The sequence below is a fragment of the Mesoplodon bidens genome (assembly GCF_964165515.1).
Source record: "Mesoplodon bidens genome assembly, chromosome: 15".
NCBI lineage: Eukaryota > Metazoa > Chordata > Mammalia > Artiodactyla > Ziphiidae > Mesoplodon > Mesoplodon bidens.
Genome location: NC_138171.1, coordinates 24,264,228 through 24,281,643, shown reverse-complemented (window position 1 = coordinate 24,281,643; position 17,416 = coordinate 24,264,228). Strand labels below are relative to the sequence as shown.

The window sequence follows — 17,416 nt, the reverse complement described above, 5'->3', positions numbered from 1 at the left end:
ACTTCACAGACTCTTCCATAAAACAGAAGAGGAGGGAACAGGTCCCAACTCATTCTGAGGCTACTATTACCCTGATACCAAAACCAAACAAAGACATTAAAAGAAAACTTACAGAACAATATCTCTGATGAATATAAACACAAAAACGTCCAGCAAAATAGCTGGTCCTTGAACAACATGGGGGTTAGGGGTGACAACTGCCCATACAGTTGAATTTTACAATCAGCCCTGTATCAACGGTTCTACATCCACAGATTCAACCGCAAATCATGTAGTACTGCAGTAAGTATTTATTGAAAACAATCCATGTATAAGTGGACTCATGGAATTCAAACCTATTGTTCAAGGATCAGCTGTGCTAGCAAACCAAATCCAACAATATGTAAAAAGGATTATACAACACGACAAAGCAAGATGCATGTCAGGAATGCAAGGTTGGGTCAAACATGAAAACTAATCAATGTAATCAACCTGATAAAGGGCATTAATCAAAATTCCACAGCTATCATCATAATTAACGGTGAAAGCCTGAAAGGCAAATATATTGTAAAGGCTGAGGACCAACCACTTAAATAAGCTATATGAAGATTAAAAGACAAAAAATTGTAAAGTCAACTGTAACTATAATAAACAATAAAGGGATAAACATAAAGATATAAACTATGATATCAAAAACCAAATGTGAGGGAGAGGAGTAAAAAAAACGTAGATCTTTTAGAATGCATTTGAACTTACATGACTATTAGTTTAAAACAAGTCAATACAGTTATAAGTCAACATATATGAACCTCATAGTAACCACAAATCAAAACCTAAAATAGATACACAAACACTAGAGAAAAAGGAACACAAGCATGCCACTAAAGAAAATCGTCAAACCACAAAGGAAGAAACTAAAAGAAGAAAAAGAGAACAGAGGAGAACTACAAAAACAACCAGAAAACAAGTAACAATAGGGACTTCCCTGGTGGTGCAGTGGTTAAGAATCTGCCTGCCATTGCAGGGGACACAGGTTCAATCCCTGATCCGGGAAGATCCCACATGCTGCGGAGCAACTAAGCCCATGCACCACAACTACTGAGCCTGCAATCTAGAGCACGCACACCACAACTACTGAAGCCCACATGCCTAGAGCCTGTGCTCTGAAACAAGAGAAGCCACTGCAATAAGAGGCCCGCGCACTGCAACAAAGAGTAGCCTCTGCTCACCGCAACTTGAGAAAAGCCCACGTGCAGCAACGAAGACCCAACGTGGCCAAAAATAAATAAATTTTTTAAAAAAGGAAAGAAGGCCCTGATCATTAAAAAAAAAAAAGTAACAATAAGTACATACAAGGCAGTAAGTACATACCTATCAATAATCATTTTAAATGTCAATGGACTAAATGCTCCAATCAAAAGACATAGGGTGGCTGACTGGATAAAAAACCAAGACCCATCTATATGCTGTTTATAAAAGACTCATTTCAGAGCTAAAAACACACCTGAAAGTGAGGGGATGGAAAAAGACATTTCATGCAAATGGAAATAACAAGAAAGAATACTCATATCAGACAAAATAGACTTTAAAGCAAAGTATATAACAAAAAAAGAAGGGCATTATATAATAGTAAAGGAATCAACAGAAGAGAGAATGTAACACTCATTTACATATATTCACCTAATACAGAAGCACCTAAATACATAACACAAACATTAACAGACATAAAAGGAGAAGTTGACAATAACACAATAATAGTAGGGGATTTAACACCCCACTTACATCAATGGACAGATCACTGAGACAGAAAATCAATAATGAAACAGTGGTCTTAAATAACACATTAGACCAGTTGTATTTAATAGGTATCTACAGGACAGTCCATCCAAAAAAAGAACATAAGGGGGCTTCCCTGGTGGCGCAATGGATGAGAGTCCGCCTGCCGATGCAGGGGACGCAGGTTCGTGCCCCGGTCTGGGAAGATCCCACATGCCGCGGAGCGGCTGGGCCCTTGAGCCATGGCCGCTGAGCCTGCGCGTCCGGAGCCTGTGCTCCGCAACGGGAGAGGCCACAGCAGTGAGAGGCCCGCGTACCGCAAAACAAAAAAAACAAAAAAAAAAAAAAAAAAAAAAAAAGAACATATATTCTTTTCAAGTGCACATGGAACATTCTCCAGGAAAGACCACATGCTAGGCCACAAAACTAGTCTCAACAAATTTAAGTGCATAGATAATTATGTCAAGCATTTTTTCTGACCACAACAGTATGAAACTAGAAACCAATTACAAGAAAAATGGGGAAAAAACACAAACAGGTGGAGACTAAATTAAACTACCAAAAAACCAATGGGTCTCTGAAGAAATCAAAGAGGAAATCAGAAAATACCCAAAGAATGAAAATGGAAACACAACATTCTAAAATCTGAGATGCAGCAAAAGCAGTTCTAAGAGGGGAGTTTATAGTGATACAGGCCTATATCAAGAAACAAGAAAAATATCAAATAAAGAACCTAACCTACTATCTAAAGGAATTAGAAAGAAGAACAAAGCCCAAAGTCACAGAAGGAAGGAAATAATAAAAATCAGAGAGGAAATATATAAGAGAAACCAAAAAAAAAAAAAAAAATAGAAAAGATCAATGAAACCAATATCTAGTTTTGTTTTTTTTAAGACAAAACAGAACTGTTAAGCCTTTAGCCAGAAAGAGAGAGGACCCAAATAAACAAAATAAGAAATGAAAGAGGAGAAATAACAACTGATATCACAAAGATACAAAAAAATCACAAGCGAATATTATGATCAGTTATGCACCAACAAGTTGGACAACCTAGAAGAAATGGACAAATTTCTAGAAACATACAACCTTCCAATACTAAATCAGGAAGAAACAGACAATATGAACAGCCTGATCACTAATAGTGAAACTGAATTTGAAATTTAAAAAACTTCCAGCAAACAGAAGTCCAGGGCCAGACAGCTTCACAGGAGAATTCTACCAAACATATAAAGAAGAAATAATAACTACACTCAAACTATTCCAAAAAATTGAAGAGGATGGAACACTCCCAAATTCCTTCTACCAGGCCACCATTACCCTGATATCAAAACCAAAGACACTACAAAACAAAATTACAGGCCAATATTTCTGATGAATATAGATGCAAAAATCCTCAACAAAATACTAGCAAACCGAATTCAACAATATATACAAGGGATCATACGTCATGATAAAGTGAGATTTATTCCAGAGATGCAAGGATGGTTCAATATCTGCAAATCAATCAGTGATACACCACATTAACAAAAGAAAAGGATAAAAAATCACATGATTGTCTCAATAGATACAGAAAAAGCATTTCACGAAATTCAACATACATTCATGATAAAAACTCCTGTCAAAGTTGGTAATACAGAGAACGTATCTCAACATAATAAAGGTCATTTATGACAAACCCACAGCTAACATCATACTCAACAGTGAAAATCTGAAAGATTTTCTTCTAAAATCAGGAAAAAGACAAGGATGCCACTCTTGCTACTTCTATTTAATGTAGTATTGGAAGCCACACCCACAGCAATCAGACAAGAAAAAGAAATAAAAGGCATCCAGAGTGGAAGGAAAGAAGTAAAACTGTCACTATTTGCAGATGACATGACACCATATATAGGAAACCCTAAAATTTCCACCAAAAAACTATTAGAATAAATGAATTCAATAAAGTTGCAGAACACAAGATTAATATACAGAAATCTGTTGCTTTTATATATACTAATAATGAACTATCAGAAAGAGAAAACAAGAAAACAATCCCACTTAAAATCATACCAAAAAGAATACCTAGAAATAAACTTAACCAAGGAGGTAAAAGATCTATACTCGGAAAACTATCAAACACTTATGACGGAAATTAAGGATGATACATAGAAATGGAAAGATATCCTGTGTTCTTGGATTAGAATGATATTGTTAAAATGTCCATACACCCAAAGCAATCTACAGATTTAATGCAATCTCTATCAAAATACCCATGGCATTTTTCACAGAACTAGAACAAATTCCTAAAATTTATATGGAGCCACAAAAGACCTTGTATTCCCACACCAATCCTGAGGGAAAAAGAACAAAGCTGGAGGTAACGCACTCCCTGATTTCAGACTATACTACAAAACTACAGTAACCAAAACTGCACAGTACTGGCACATACATGCAGACACAGATCAGTGGAACAGAATAGAGAGCCCAGAAATAAACCCCCACACTTATGGTCAATTAATTTACAGCAAAGGAGACAAGAATATACAATAAGAAAAGACAGTCTCTTCCAAAAGTGGTGTTGGGAAAACTGTACAGCTACATGATAAACAATGAAATCTGTAACAAACACTGTAAACCAACTATACTTCAATAAAATAAATTTTAAAAATATTTGAACATTTTCTCACACCATATAAAAAATAAACTCAAAATGCATTAAAGATCTAAATGTAAGACTGGAAACCATAAAACCCCTAGAAGAGAACACAGACAGAACACACTTTGACATAAATCATAGCAGTATGTTTTTGTACCAGTCTCCTAAGGCAAAAGAAACAAAAGCAAAAATAAATAAATGGGACCTGATCAAACTTAAAAGCCTTTGCACAGCAAAGGAAACCATCAACAACATGAAAAGGCAGAACCTACTGAATAGGAGAAAATATCTGCAAATGTATGACTGATAAGGTATTAATATCTAAAATATATAAACTGTTCATACTACTCAAATCAAAAATACAAACAACCCTATTAGCAGAAATTAGCTTAACACTGTAAGTCAACTATACTTTAATAGAATAGAGGAAAAAAATATAAACAACCCAATTTAAAAATGGGTGGAAGACCTAAATAGACATTTTTTTCAAAGAAGACATAAACACGGCCAAGAGGCACATGAAAAGATGCTCAGCATTGCTAATCATCAGAGAAATGCAATACAAAACCACAGTAAGATATCAGTTCACACCTGTTAGAATGTCTATCATCATAAAGTCTACAAATAACAAATGTTGGGGAGGATGTGGAGAAAAGGGAACCCTAGTACACTGTTGGTGGGAATGTAAATTGTTTCATCCAGTACAGAAAACAGTACAGAGGTTCCTCAAAAAACTGAAAACACAATTACTGTATAATACAACAATTCCACTCTTGGCTATATATCTGAGGAAAACGAAAACACTAATTCAAAAAGAAACATGCACCCCAATGTTCATAGCAGCACTATTTACAATAGCCAAGATATGGAAGCAACCTAAGCATCCATCAACAGACGAATGGATAAAGAAGATGTGGTATATATATACAACAGAATACAAGGTTGCAGGATACAAAATCAATATACAATATACTCAGCAATAAAAAAGGATGAAAGGACCTAGAAGGTATTATGCTTAGTGAACTAAGTCAGACAGAGAAAGACAAATACTGCATATTATCACTCATATGTGGAATCTAAAAAATAAAATGAATTAATATAACAAAACAGAAACAGACTCAGATACTGTGAACTAGTGGTTACCAGTGGAAAGAGGGGAGGGGCAATAAGAGATACAAACTACTATGTATAAAATAAATAAGCAACAAGGATATTTTGTACAGAACAGGGAAATATAGACATTATTTTATAGTAACTTTAAACAGAGTATAATCCGTAAAAATACTGAATCACTCTGTTGTACACCTGAAACAATATGATACTGTATATCAACTACACTTCAATTAAAAAAAGAAAAAGAAAAACTGGGGAAATCTGAATAAATTATGGACAAAAGTTCAGGACCAGATGGCTTCAGAGGTGAATTCTATCAAACATTTAGAGAACAGTTAACACCTATCCTTCTCAAACTCTTCCAAAAAATTGCAGATGGAGGAATACTCCCAAACTCGTTCTATGAGGCCACCATCACCCTGATACCAAAACCAGACAAAGATATCACAAAAAAAGAAAATTACAGACCAATATCACTGATGAACATAGATGCAAGAATCCTCAACAAAATACTAGCAAACAGAAACCAACAACACATTAAAAAGATCATACACTGGACTTCCCTGGTGGCACAGTGGTTAAGAATCTGCCTGCCAATGCAGGGGACATGGGTTCGAGCCCTGGCCCGGGAACATCCCACATGCCACGGAGCAACTAAGCCCATGCGCCACAACTACTGAGCCTGCACTCTAGAGCCTGCAAGCCACAACTACTGAGCCTGAGCGCCACAACTACTGAAGCCCGCACACCCAGAGCCCATGCTCTGTAACAAGAGAAGCCATCAGAATCAGAAGCCTGCACACTGCATGAAGAGTAGCCTCCACTTGCTGCAACTAGAGAAAGCCCACATGCATCAATGAAGACCCAACGCAACCAATAAATAAATAAATATATCTATATCTATATCTATATATATATATAAAGATCATACACCATGATCAAGTGGGATTTATCCCAAGGATGCAAGGATTCTTCAACATATGCAAAACAATGTGATACACCATATTAAAAATTAAAGAAAAAAAGCCTATGCTCACCTCAATAGATGCAGAAAAAGATTCTGACAAATTCAACACCCATTTATGATAAAAACTCTCCAGAAAGTGGTCATAGAGGGAACCTACCTCAACATAATAAAGGCAATATATGACAAACCCACAGCAAACATCATTCTGGTGATGGTGTGGGTAAAAAACTGAAAGCATTCCCTCTAAGATCAGGAAGGAACAAGACACGGATGTTCACTCTGGCAACTATTATTCAACATAGTTAGAAGTCCTAGCCACAGGAATCAGAAAGGAAAAAGAAATAAAAGGAATACAAATTGGAAAAGAAAAAGTAAAACTGTCACTGTCTGCAGATGACATGATACAATCCATAGAAAATCATAAAGATGTCACCAGAAAACTATTAGAACTAATCAATGAATTTGGTAAGGTTGCAGGATACAAAATTAATGCACAGAAATCTCTGGCATTCCTATACACTAACAACAAAAGATCAGAAAGAGAAATTAAGGAAACACTCCCAATTACCATTGCAACAAAAAGAATAAAATACCTAGAAATAAAACCTAAGGAGGCAAAAGACCTGTACTCAGAAAACTATAAAACACTGATGAAAGAAATCAAAGATGGCATAAAGAAATGGGGAGATATACCATGTTCCTGGATTGGAAGAATCAATATTGTGAAAATGACTATACTAACCCAAGGAATCTACAGATTCAATGCAATCCCTATCAAATTACCAATGGCATTTTTCACAGAATTAGGACAAAAAAATCATACAATTTGTATGGAAACACAAAAGAGACCCCAAATAGCCAAAGCAATCTTGAGAAAGAAAAACGGAGCTGAAGGAATCAGGCTCCCCAACTTCAGACTATACTACAAAGCTACAGTAATCAAGACAGTATGGTACTGGCACAAAAACAAATATAGATCAATGGTACAGGATAGAAAGCCCAGAGATAAACCCACACATGTACGGTCACCTAATCTATGACAAAGGAGGCAAGAATATACAATGGAAACAAGACAGCCTCTTCAATAAATGTTGCTGGGAAAACTGGAAAACTACATGTAAAAGAATGAAATTAGAATACTCCCTAACACTGTATGCAAAAACAAACACAAAATGGATTAAAGAACTAAATGTAGGACCAGACACTATAAAACTCTTAGAGGAAAACAGGAAAAACACTCATTGACGTCAAACACAGCAAGATCTTTTATGACCCACCTCCTAGAGTAATGAAAATAAAAACAAAGATAAGCAAATGGGACATAATTAAACTTAAAAGCTTTTGCACAGCAAAGGAAACCATAAACAAGATGAAAAGACAACTCACAGAATGGGAGAAAATATTTGCAAATGAAGCAACAGACAAAGGATTAACCCCAAAATATACAAACAGCTCATGCAGCTCAATATCAAGAAAAAACCAAACAACCCAATCAAAAAATGGGCAGAAGACCTAAATAGACATTTCAGCAAAAAAGGCATACAGATGGCCAAGAGGCACATTAAAAGATGCTCAACATCACTATTAGAGAAATGCAAATCAAGACTACAATGAGGTATCACCTCACACCGGTCAGAATGCCGATCATCAAAAAATCTACAAACAGGGCTTCCCTGGTGGCGCAGTGGTTGAGAGTCCACCTGCCAATGCAGGGGACACGGGTTCGTGCCCCGGTCCGGGAAGATCCCACATGCCGCGGAGCGGCTGGGTCCGTGAGCCATGGCCGCTGAGCCTGCGCGTCCAGAGCCTGTGCTCCGCAATGGGAGAGGCCACGGCAGTGAGAGGCCCGCGTACCGCAAAAAAAAAAAAAAAAAATCTACAAACAATAAATGCTGGAGAGAGTGTGGAGAAAGGGAACCCTCCTGCACCATTGGTGGGAATGTAAATTGATATAGCCACTGTGGAGAACAGTATGAAATTTCCTTAAAAAACTAAAAATAGAACTACCATATGACCCAGCAATCCCACTACTGGGCATATACCCTGAGAAAACCATAATTCAAAAAGACACATGTACTCCAATGTTTACTGCAGCACTATTTACAATAACCAGGACATGAAACAACCTAAATGTCCATCAAAAGATGAATGGGTAAAGGAGATGTGGTACATATATATAACAGAATATTACTCAGCCATAAAAAGAAATGAAATTGGGTCATTTGTAGAGATGTGGATGGATCTAGAGTCTGTCATACAGAGTGAAGTAAATCAGAAAGAGTAAAACACATATATATGGAATCTAGGAAAATGGTACAGATGAACCTGTTTGCAGGGCAGGAATAGAAAGGCCGACCTAGAGAACGGACCTGTGGACACGGGGCAGAAGGGGAGGCAGGATGAATTGGGAGATTAGGTTTGACATAAATACACTATCATGTGTAAAACAGATAGCTAGTGGGAGCCTGCTGTATAGCACAGGGAGCTCAGCTCGGTGCTCTCTGATGACCGAGATGGATGGGTTCGGGGGTGGGGGTGGGAGGTCCAAGAGGGAGGGGATATATGTACACATATAGCTGATTCACTTCACTGTACAGCAGAAACTAACACAACACTGCAAAGCAATTATACTCCAATAAAAAAAATTTTTTAATAAAATAAAAAATAAAACGAATGAATATAACAAAACAGAAACAGACTCACAGATACTGAGAACAAACTAGTGGTTACTAGTGGAAAGAGGGGAGGGACAATAAGAGATACAAACTACTATGTATAAAATAAATAAGCAACAAGGATATTTTGTACAGCACAGGGAAATATAGCCATTATTTTATAGTAACTTTAAACAGAGTATAATCCGTAAAAATACTGAATCACTATGTTGTACACCTGAAACAATATGATATTGTAAATCAACTATACTTCAAGTAAAAAAAAGAAAAGAAAAATTGGGGAAATCTGAATAAAGGATGGACTTCACTTTTTAAAAAAGTGAAAGCCTGGGCTTCCCTGGTGGCACAGTGGTTGAGAATCCGCCTGCCGATGCAGGGGACACAGATTTGTGCCCCGGCCCGGGAAGATCCCACTTGCCGCGGAGCAGCTGGGCCTGTAAGCCATGGCCACTGAGCCTGCGCATCTGGAGCCTGTGCTCCGCAACAGGAGAGACCACGACAGTGAGAGGCCCGCGTACCACAAAAAAAAAAAAAAAAAAAAAGGAAGATCCTAAGAGAACACTTAGTGAATCATTTTGCAGAGGGGATTAGTTAATGTCAGGTGATAGACATGACTTTATTATAGTTGTTATATATTTTAATGTATATCTACACAAAGTGTACCCACAATGAATAAAAAGAAAGACTCTCATCAATGCATATCATAGTTAAATTTCAGAATACCAGAAAGAGAGATGATCCGAAAAATGCTTAGGGAGTGAGGAGTGGGAAAATAGGTCATGCACAAAGGACAGGGAATCAGAACAGAACCTCTCAACAGCTACACCAAATACTTAAAGACAATGGAATAATATAATGCCATTAAAAATTTAAGGGAAAATAACTTCCAACTTAGAATTCTATACCCAGCTAAACTAAATACTCAAGTATAAGAATAAAAGACATTTTCAGACACGCAAGCTTTAAAAAAAAGTTACCTCCCATGTAGGCTTTCTTAGGAGGCTACTAGAGAATGTACTCCCCCAAGAAAAAGGAAAACAGGATTCAGAAAACAGAGGTCCAAAACATGAGAAAAATAAATAAAATGCCCTGAATCTGGTGAAGGGAAATCCCAAGAATTCACCTATACAGCTGTTCTAGCAAATAACTAGTCCAAATTGGAGGACAGAGGGTTCCAAGAAAGATTTCTTTAAAAAAAAAAAAAAAAGTAGGAGTTTTAGAATTTGGGAGTCAATTGTAAGTAAACAAAAAGAAAAGCAAATTTTATAAGGATGATTATACTAGTGAAAGAAGCCAGACTCAAAATGCTACATATGGAATGATTCCATTTCTATGATAGTAAAATGGCATTAACAGAATAGAAAACAGATGAGAAGCTGCCAAAGGAGGGCGGTGGGGAAGGGGCTGACTACTACAAGGGAATTTCTAAATCCTAACTGTAGTGGTGGCCACACAACGGTGTGTGCTTGTCAAGACTTGTAGAACTATACACTGAAAGGGTGAATTCTACTATATTTGTATCTCAATTTAAAGAGTAGGGGGAGAAAGGGCAGCTTTTAACTCTAAGAAAAACAAATCATACAGAACAAATACAATTGTTGTATACTATATGCCTCTGCTATAAACAATTATATCTCATCACTATCATCATAATGTAAATACTTAACACCAATAGCCAAAACTGATATAACTACATAAGGAGAATGATGGAGACCAAATGTGTAGCACAGGGTGCTGTGAATTAAATCCTAATCTCTACAAGAGGAAGAAAACAGATCATCTCTAAAACTGTAAAGTCAAGAAATAGCCTTATAAGCATGTTATTTAGAATGCTGGCTTTCCTGTTTCCTGGACTCTTCCCCTACAAAAGAAAACAGCTACAGTGTGGGCAGTGGTTGCCTGGGGAGGGTGGAACTTGGGGGTGAAAAGTGGGGGCACTGTTGTTATTTGTTACATGGTTCATGATACCCAGAGATCCTCCAAATCGTATTCAAAATTTTCAACTTCACATGGAATTTCTTTTACCACTACTAGTTTGCCTCACAAGGCATTTACTCTCATTTAAAAATAAACATCTGGGGCTTCCCTGGTGGCTCAGTGGTTAAGAATCTGCCTGCCAATGCAGGAGACATGGATTCAAGCCCTGGTCCAGGAAGATCCCACATGCCGTGGAGCAACTAAGCCCGTGAGCCACAACTACTGAAGCCTGCACTCTAGAGCCTGCGAGCCACAACTACTGAGCCCATGTGCCACAACAACTGAAGCCCGTGTGCCTAGAGCCCATGCTCCACAACAAGAGAAGCCACCGCAGTGAGAAACCTGCGCACCTCAACGAAAGAGTAGCCCCCGCTCACCGCAACTAAAGATAGCCCATGCACAGCAACAAAGACCCCACACAGCCCAAAACAAAAATTAATTAATTAATTAATTTAAAAAATTTTTAAAAAGTATCCGCCTTCCAATGCAGGGGACATGGGTTCCAGCCCTGGTCCAGGAAGATCCCACATGCTGCAGAGCAACTAAGCCCATGCACCACAACTACTGAACCTGCGCTCTAGAGCCCACGTGCCTACAGCCTGCACTCCGCAACAAGAAGCCACCGCAATGAGAAGCCCGCGCACAGCAACGTAGAGTAGCCCCCACTCGCCACAACTAGAGAAAGCCCGCATGCAGCAACGAAGACCCAATGCAGCCAAAACTAAATAAATTTATAAATAAATAAATAAGATAAAAATAATCATCTGGATTTTGTTTTCCTTGTGAACAGCTGAGTAGTGTGATGAAAAGAGCCACCATCCAGGCATCTTCAAAGTTGAATTTTTGGCAGATGTTGTATGGGTTTCTTCTCTCAGAATACCTGTGGTTTGACAGTTTACAGGAGTGATAATCTCTTACATCATGCTGCCTAAGCTGTCAACCTGTTTAGTGAATGTGACACTTCCAGACATTTACAGTTTTCATTGACCTATTTTCGTCTTTACTGCTTTTCTTTTTAAATAATTAAAGGCTGAATTCCATAAACATAAAATGTATATCTTACTTGTTTAGTCCTAAGATATCTAATGCCTCAAAATGCATTAAGTGCAAGTAAATACCCTTCTTAAAGAATAATTAATGAAGATTAAATACCTTTAATTAATGAAGATTAAATACACTGTTATATTATTCTGATAACAAACATTAACCAATGAATGCTTGTGTCTACTTTAATGGGATTTGTTTCAATATAAGAATGAATTTTATGGTTTGCGAATACAAAAACTTTGTTTAAACATTATTCATATTTTTAATTAATGAGAATTTATCCTATCTACAGGGTTTTCGATATCAAATTATCCTTGACAGGCAAAGGAAGACTGTATTTGACTTGAACCGCTAGGTTTCAAATGCTAATGCTCAGAACAAGGTTAAAACAATTGTGCCAACTGAAATTAAAAAAAAAAAAAAAGAGGAGTCAATCTAAAAAAATATATATGAGGTAACACTCAGGTAGAATTTAGATATGCCAAAAATCACGAAGGAAGTAATGACCAGAAATTTGGGAAACAAAACAGGATGCCATAACCCAGCCTGTCACCAGATTGCCAAACTGAAGTAATATCTCTAGGTGTGGTGGGTCATGACCTGTGTGAGTTGCTTTGCCTAGTCTATCCCTTTCCCTCAATTCCTACTGATCGTGCAGAGTCTTGTGCACCCCTGGAAAGGAATCTGGATTTGATTCCAACTGCAATGGGATGCCATTGGAGGGTTTTAAGCAAGGGATTATAAGATCTGATTTGCTTTAGGGATCAAATGTGCTGATAAATGTGAACAGGCTCTGTAAATGCTAAAGCATCATACCAGCATATTTTATTACCTTGATAGAGGTCAAACTGAAAGGGAGAGATGAAAATAAGGAACATTAAAATCCAAGTAGGACAGGCCCATTCTAAATCATGTGGCCTGGGGTCTTCTCCCAGGCTTCTCTCAAGTTCCGTTTGGGACTTGAGGAAGATCAGGTTTGGTGGAAGAGGAATCAGGAATTGTATTTGCCATATTAAGTTTGAGGTGACCATTAGACGCCTAGGTGGAGATCCTGAGAAAGTATCTGGATATATCCAACTGGAGCTAAAGAGAGAAACCAGGATGGAAATACAGATTTAGGATCTATCAGAATATAGTTTTGCTAAAAACGATAGTTGCTAATGTTTATAACGTGCTTACTATATTTTAGATACCATTTTAAGGGCTTTATATGTATAAACGCTCTTGGTCCTTACCACAGCTTTAGCAGGTTAGGTCCCATGATTATCTCTATTTTAAAAATGAAGAAACTGAGGCATAAAGAGATTAAGCTACTTGTCCAAAGACACATAGCAAGTATGTACCAGAGCTGGAACCCAAACCTAGGTAATCTGACTCCAGAACTCCTTAAAGCCATGGGACTGTTTGGGATATACAAAGAGACAGGACTGAGGAGGAGGAGGACAGAGCCCTCACGTACAGTATTTCAAGTCAAACAATTTCCTGAATCCTGAAGATCAAGTGACTGGTGCTGTTTCAGGCTCTGCAGACACAAAGAAAAATTAAGACAGTCTCTCAAGAAGCCCACTCTGATGGCTGAGCTGATGGCAACTACTTACTCAACATTTACTATGTGCCACACACTGGCCAAGCTTTTTAGACATGTGATTTCACTCCTCCTAACAGCCCTATGAGGTAGATGTTACTACAGCCGTTTTAGAAATAATGAAACTGAGGTTCAGAGAGGTTAAATAATATAACCTAGTTATAAGTGACAGAACTAGGATTCAATCCAGGTCCATCTTACTTCAAAATCTGGTCTTTTCCAAGGAAATCCTGTTACATGCTACAACATGGATGAACCTTGAGGATATTATGCTAAGTGAAATAAGCCAGGCACAAAAAGACAATGTATGATTCCACTTATATGAGGTATCTAAAGTAATCAAATTCATGGAAACAGAAAGTAGTAGAATGGTGGTTACCAGGGGCTGGGGGAGGGGGAAAAAGTAGTTGTTTAATGGGTTGAGTTTCAGATTCGCGAGATGAAAAAATTCTGGAGATCTGTTTCACAACAATGTGAATACTTGACACTACTGACTGCACACTTAAAAATGATTAAGAAGGTAAATTTTATGTGTTTAAAACATAAAGAAAAAAATTTTAATCTGGTCTTTCCAAGTATACCACATGCCATAATGGATATGCTTACAGTGCTATGGAAATACTTGTGAGGATATAATTTATTCTGCAATGTGGGGGTGTAGCAAGGAAGAGATCAAAGAAAGTGACTAAGAAAGGACACATCTGAAAGATGAAGTTCCCCACTTTATCTTCACTATAGTTTTGGGAAGGTACATCCATCTCAACTTCTGAAATAGCTCCCATTCCTATCTGTATACAACTACTGATTACCACAATAACCAGCCTAGACCAGGCTCAAGAACATTCCAGCACCTTCTATCTGGTGAGCTTCTTCAGTCTCCTCCCATTCCAAGTCATCCAGCACTGGAAACAAATTAAGTGTACTAAATTTCCCCATTCATTAAGTTAAAGAACTTCCGTGGCTCACTATTGCCCTCAGAACATAGAGGATTATCAAGACAAGTGCTTAGGAGCAAATTACCTAATTTTTCTGAGCCTCAGTTTCTTCATCCGTGTTGAGATGAGTCCTGACACTTGATTCAAAAGATTGAGAATTAAATAAAGACACTGTATACCTTGCACAATGCTTAATCCAAAATATGTGCTCAGTAAAGGTGAGTTAGTTCCCTTTCTGCCCATTCCTACATACCCAGCTCAGTAAGGGTCTTTGGGTTAAAGGATAGAGCAAGTATTTCCAGAATACTTAAGGCAGACAGAGAAGAATGCAAAGGGAAAAAAGTTGCTCATCTATGGTTAACTGATGTTCAGGAAAATACTGTTCACCCAGAACTGCTTCTTTATCTGTAACCCTCTACAAACACAGACCACCTGGTCTTTATCTTATATTCTGTCCTTTTAACCATATGAGTAATATTGAAGTGGTTCAAAATTAAGTTCATATATAAAGTTATACTGTGAAAAGTCTCACTCTCATTCTCTCCCTCATCTACCCAATTCCCACTCCACTCCCACCAATCACTTTATTACTATTCCTGTATTTACTTAAAAAGTTTCTTTATGGGGCTTCCCTGGTGGCGCAGTGGTTGAGAGTCCGCCTGCCGATGCAGGGGACGCGGGTTCGTGCCCCGGTCCGGGAGGATCCCACATGCCGCGGAGCGGCTAGGCCCGTGAGCCATCTGAGCCTGCGCGTCCGGAGCCTGTGCTCCGCAACGGGAGAGGCCACAACAGTGAGAGGCCCGCGTACTGCAAAAAAAAAAAAAAAAAGTTTCTTTATGCAAAAGCTATCCTTAAATTAAGCCAATGCTTTACAGGTGTGTTTGCAACGTAAGTTCTGGGAACATGGGGGCGGGGGGAGTAGAGGAGCAAGCAGCCTAGGTTTATTCATCCTGCTTCACCCTACAGCAGGGTCCTTCATTCATTCATTCAAAAAAAATACTAATCATATATTGGGCACTATTATAAGCCAGATACCAAGTATAGCATTAATATTAACTGATTACTCTTCAGCTTTTTGCTGTGCACCAGAAATGCATTTAACGCTTTACACAATTGTCTTTGATGCTCACAACACCTTAACGGGTAGGTTACTAATTATCATCTCCAGTTTACAAATCAGGAAACTGAGGCACAGAAACATAACTTGCCCAAGCAAGAGAGAGCAGGGTTCTGAATCCAGGCCTGACTCCAGAGCCCTAGCTCTTTACCATGACGCTCTATTCTGGCAAACCAGATACAGTCCCTGCACCCGCTGGAGCTCAGCCTAACGTGGGATACACGCGAGAAAAAGGATAGACAACAAAGAAATATGTAATTACAGACTAAGAAAGTAATGTGAACGTAACGAATTCAGGGTTGTAACTGAATAACAATGGGGACCCACTTTAGAAAAGGGAGGGCTGTGTCGAGGAAAGGCCTCTCTGAGAGAATGACATTTATGATGGCTTGGCAACCGTTTGGGGTTTGCAGTGATGACCCACCGCCCAAGTCACGGGAAAGAAACTCGCGGCCCGTAGAGGCTACAGCAAACTCGCCCAGGGTCCCCCAGACGTGCAGACGTGGCGCAAGGAAGGGAGGATCCAGGAGCTGGGCCTAGGACTCGTACACGCCATCAATGCCCGATGCAGCCCAGCCCTGCTCGGCCCCTAACCCGGAGCCTCTAGCCTGCCGCTGCCCACTGCCCCGCCGCGGCTGACAGCGTCGCGACAGCCCACAGGGAGGCCCCGTGGCTAGCCAAGAGGGGTCGGACCCGTACAGCGGCGGCCTGGAAAGGCCTCTTGCCCGGCCCCCCGCCAGCTCCCGCCCGGTCCACCCCGCCCCGCCCCTCCGGGCCGGCTTCGTACCTGCACGGCCCGGACCAGGCCCCGGCCGGTCAGCTGGCCCTGCCGCAGCTGCAGCAGAATGTTACCAGGCCGCGGCCGGCCGCCCCATCCGCCCCAAGCCGCCACAGTTGCCGCCGCCCGTCGCCCTCGGCCGACCCCAGACCCAACAGCCGCCGGCGCCGCCGCCATGTCTCCTCGTCCGACAAACAGGAAGCAAGCGGCCCCGGGGCCGCGGAGATTCCTACGGGGCGGCGGAGGGGGTCGCCGCAGCGCCCCCAGTGGGCCAACGGCGGAGGTGCAAGCCGCGTGGCAGGGGCCGTGCGCGCCGCGGGGGCTGCTGGGAAATGTAGTCTTGCTCTCAGGAGGGCAGGTGCGAGAGAGCGATGTGGCGTTTCTTGCGCCACTTGTCCTTCTGGCCCCTCCGTCCAGCATTTCAGTGAGGTCCCTCGAGGTCGAAGACAGGTCCCTAAGTGTGCATCCTCCCATTTTTTGCCTATTTGGGGAGGTTACAGCCAACCGGCTAGGAAAAGATCTTGGATTCCAGACCAGGAATCAGGCCGTCTGGTCTGATTTCCCGCCTGCTTCTTTCTGCCTCTGACTCGCCACGGACCTCTCTGGGCCTCAATGTCCTCATTAGTTCATTCAGTCAGTAGTTCCTGGGAGCTATTCAGCCAGGAAATAGTTCCTTGGGGCCAGCTCTGCGCCCAGCACCGAACGGTCCCTGAGAAAACAGTGGTGAGCAGAGCAGAGTAACTAGGTCCCTGTTTTGAAATGCGGGTTACAGGGAAGACAGCACATCCATACACAGGTGCACAGTAACAAACTGGGTAACTTGTGTAACTGG

At 40.0% G+C, this 17,416-nt stretch overlaps 1 protein-coding gene across 1 annotated transcript in view; it reads right to left on the bottom strand.

The window, feature by feature from the left end:
- The window catches only part of TRPC4AP (transient receptor potential cation channel subfamily C member 4 associated protein), a 71,557-nt gene extending 54,729 nt beyond the window's left edge, over positions 1 to 16,828 (bottom strand). Inside the window, exon 1 of the mRNA XM_081255125.1 lies at positions 16,594 to 16,828. Within this exon, the coding sequence (XP_081111251.1) occupies positions 16,594 to 16,761 (168 nt within the window). The 5' untranslated portion in view covers positions 16,762 to 16,828. The remainder of the gene's footprint in view (positions 1 to 16,593) is intronic.
- Between the last annotated feature and the right edge of the window lie 588 nt (positions 16,829 to 17,416).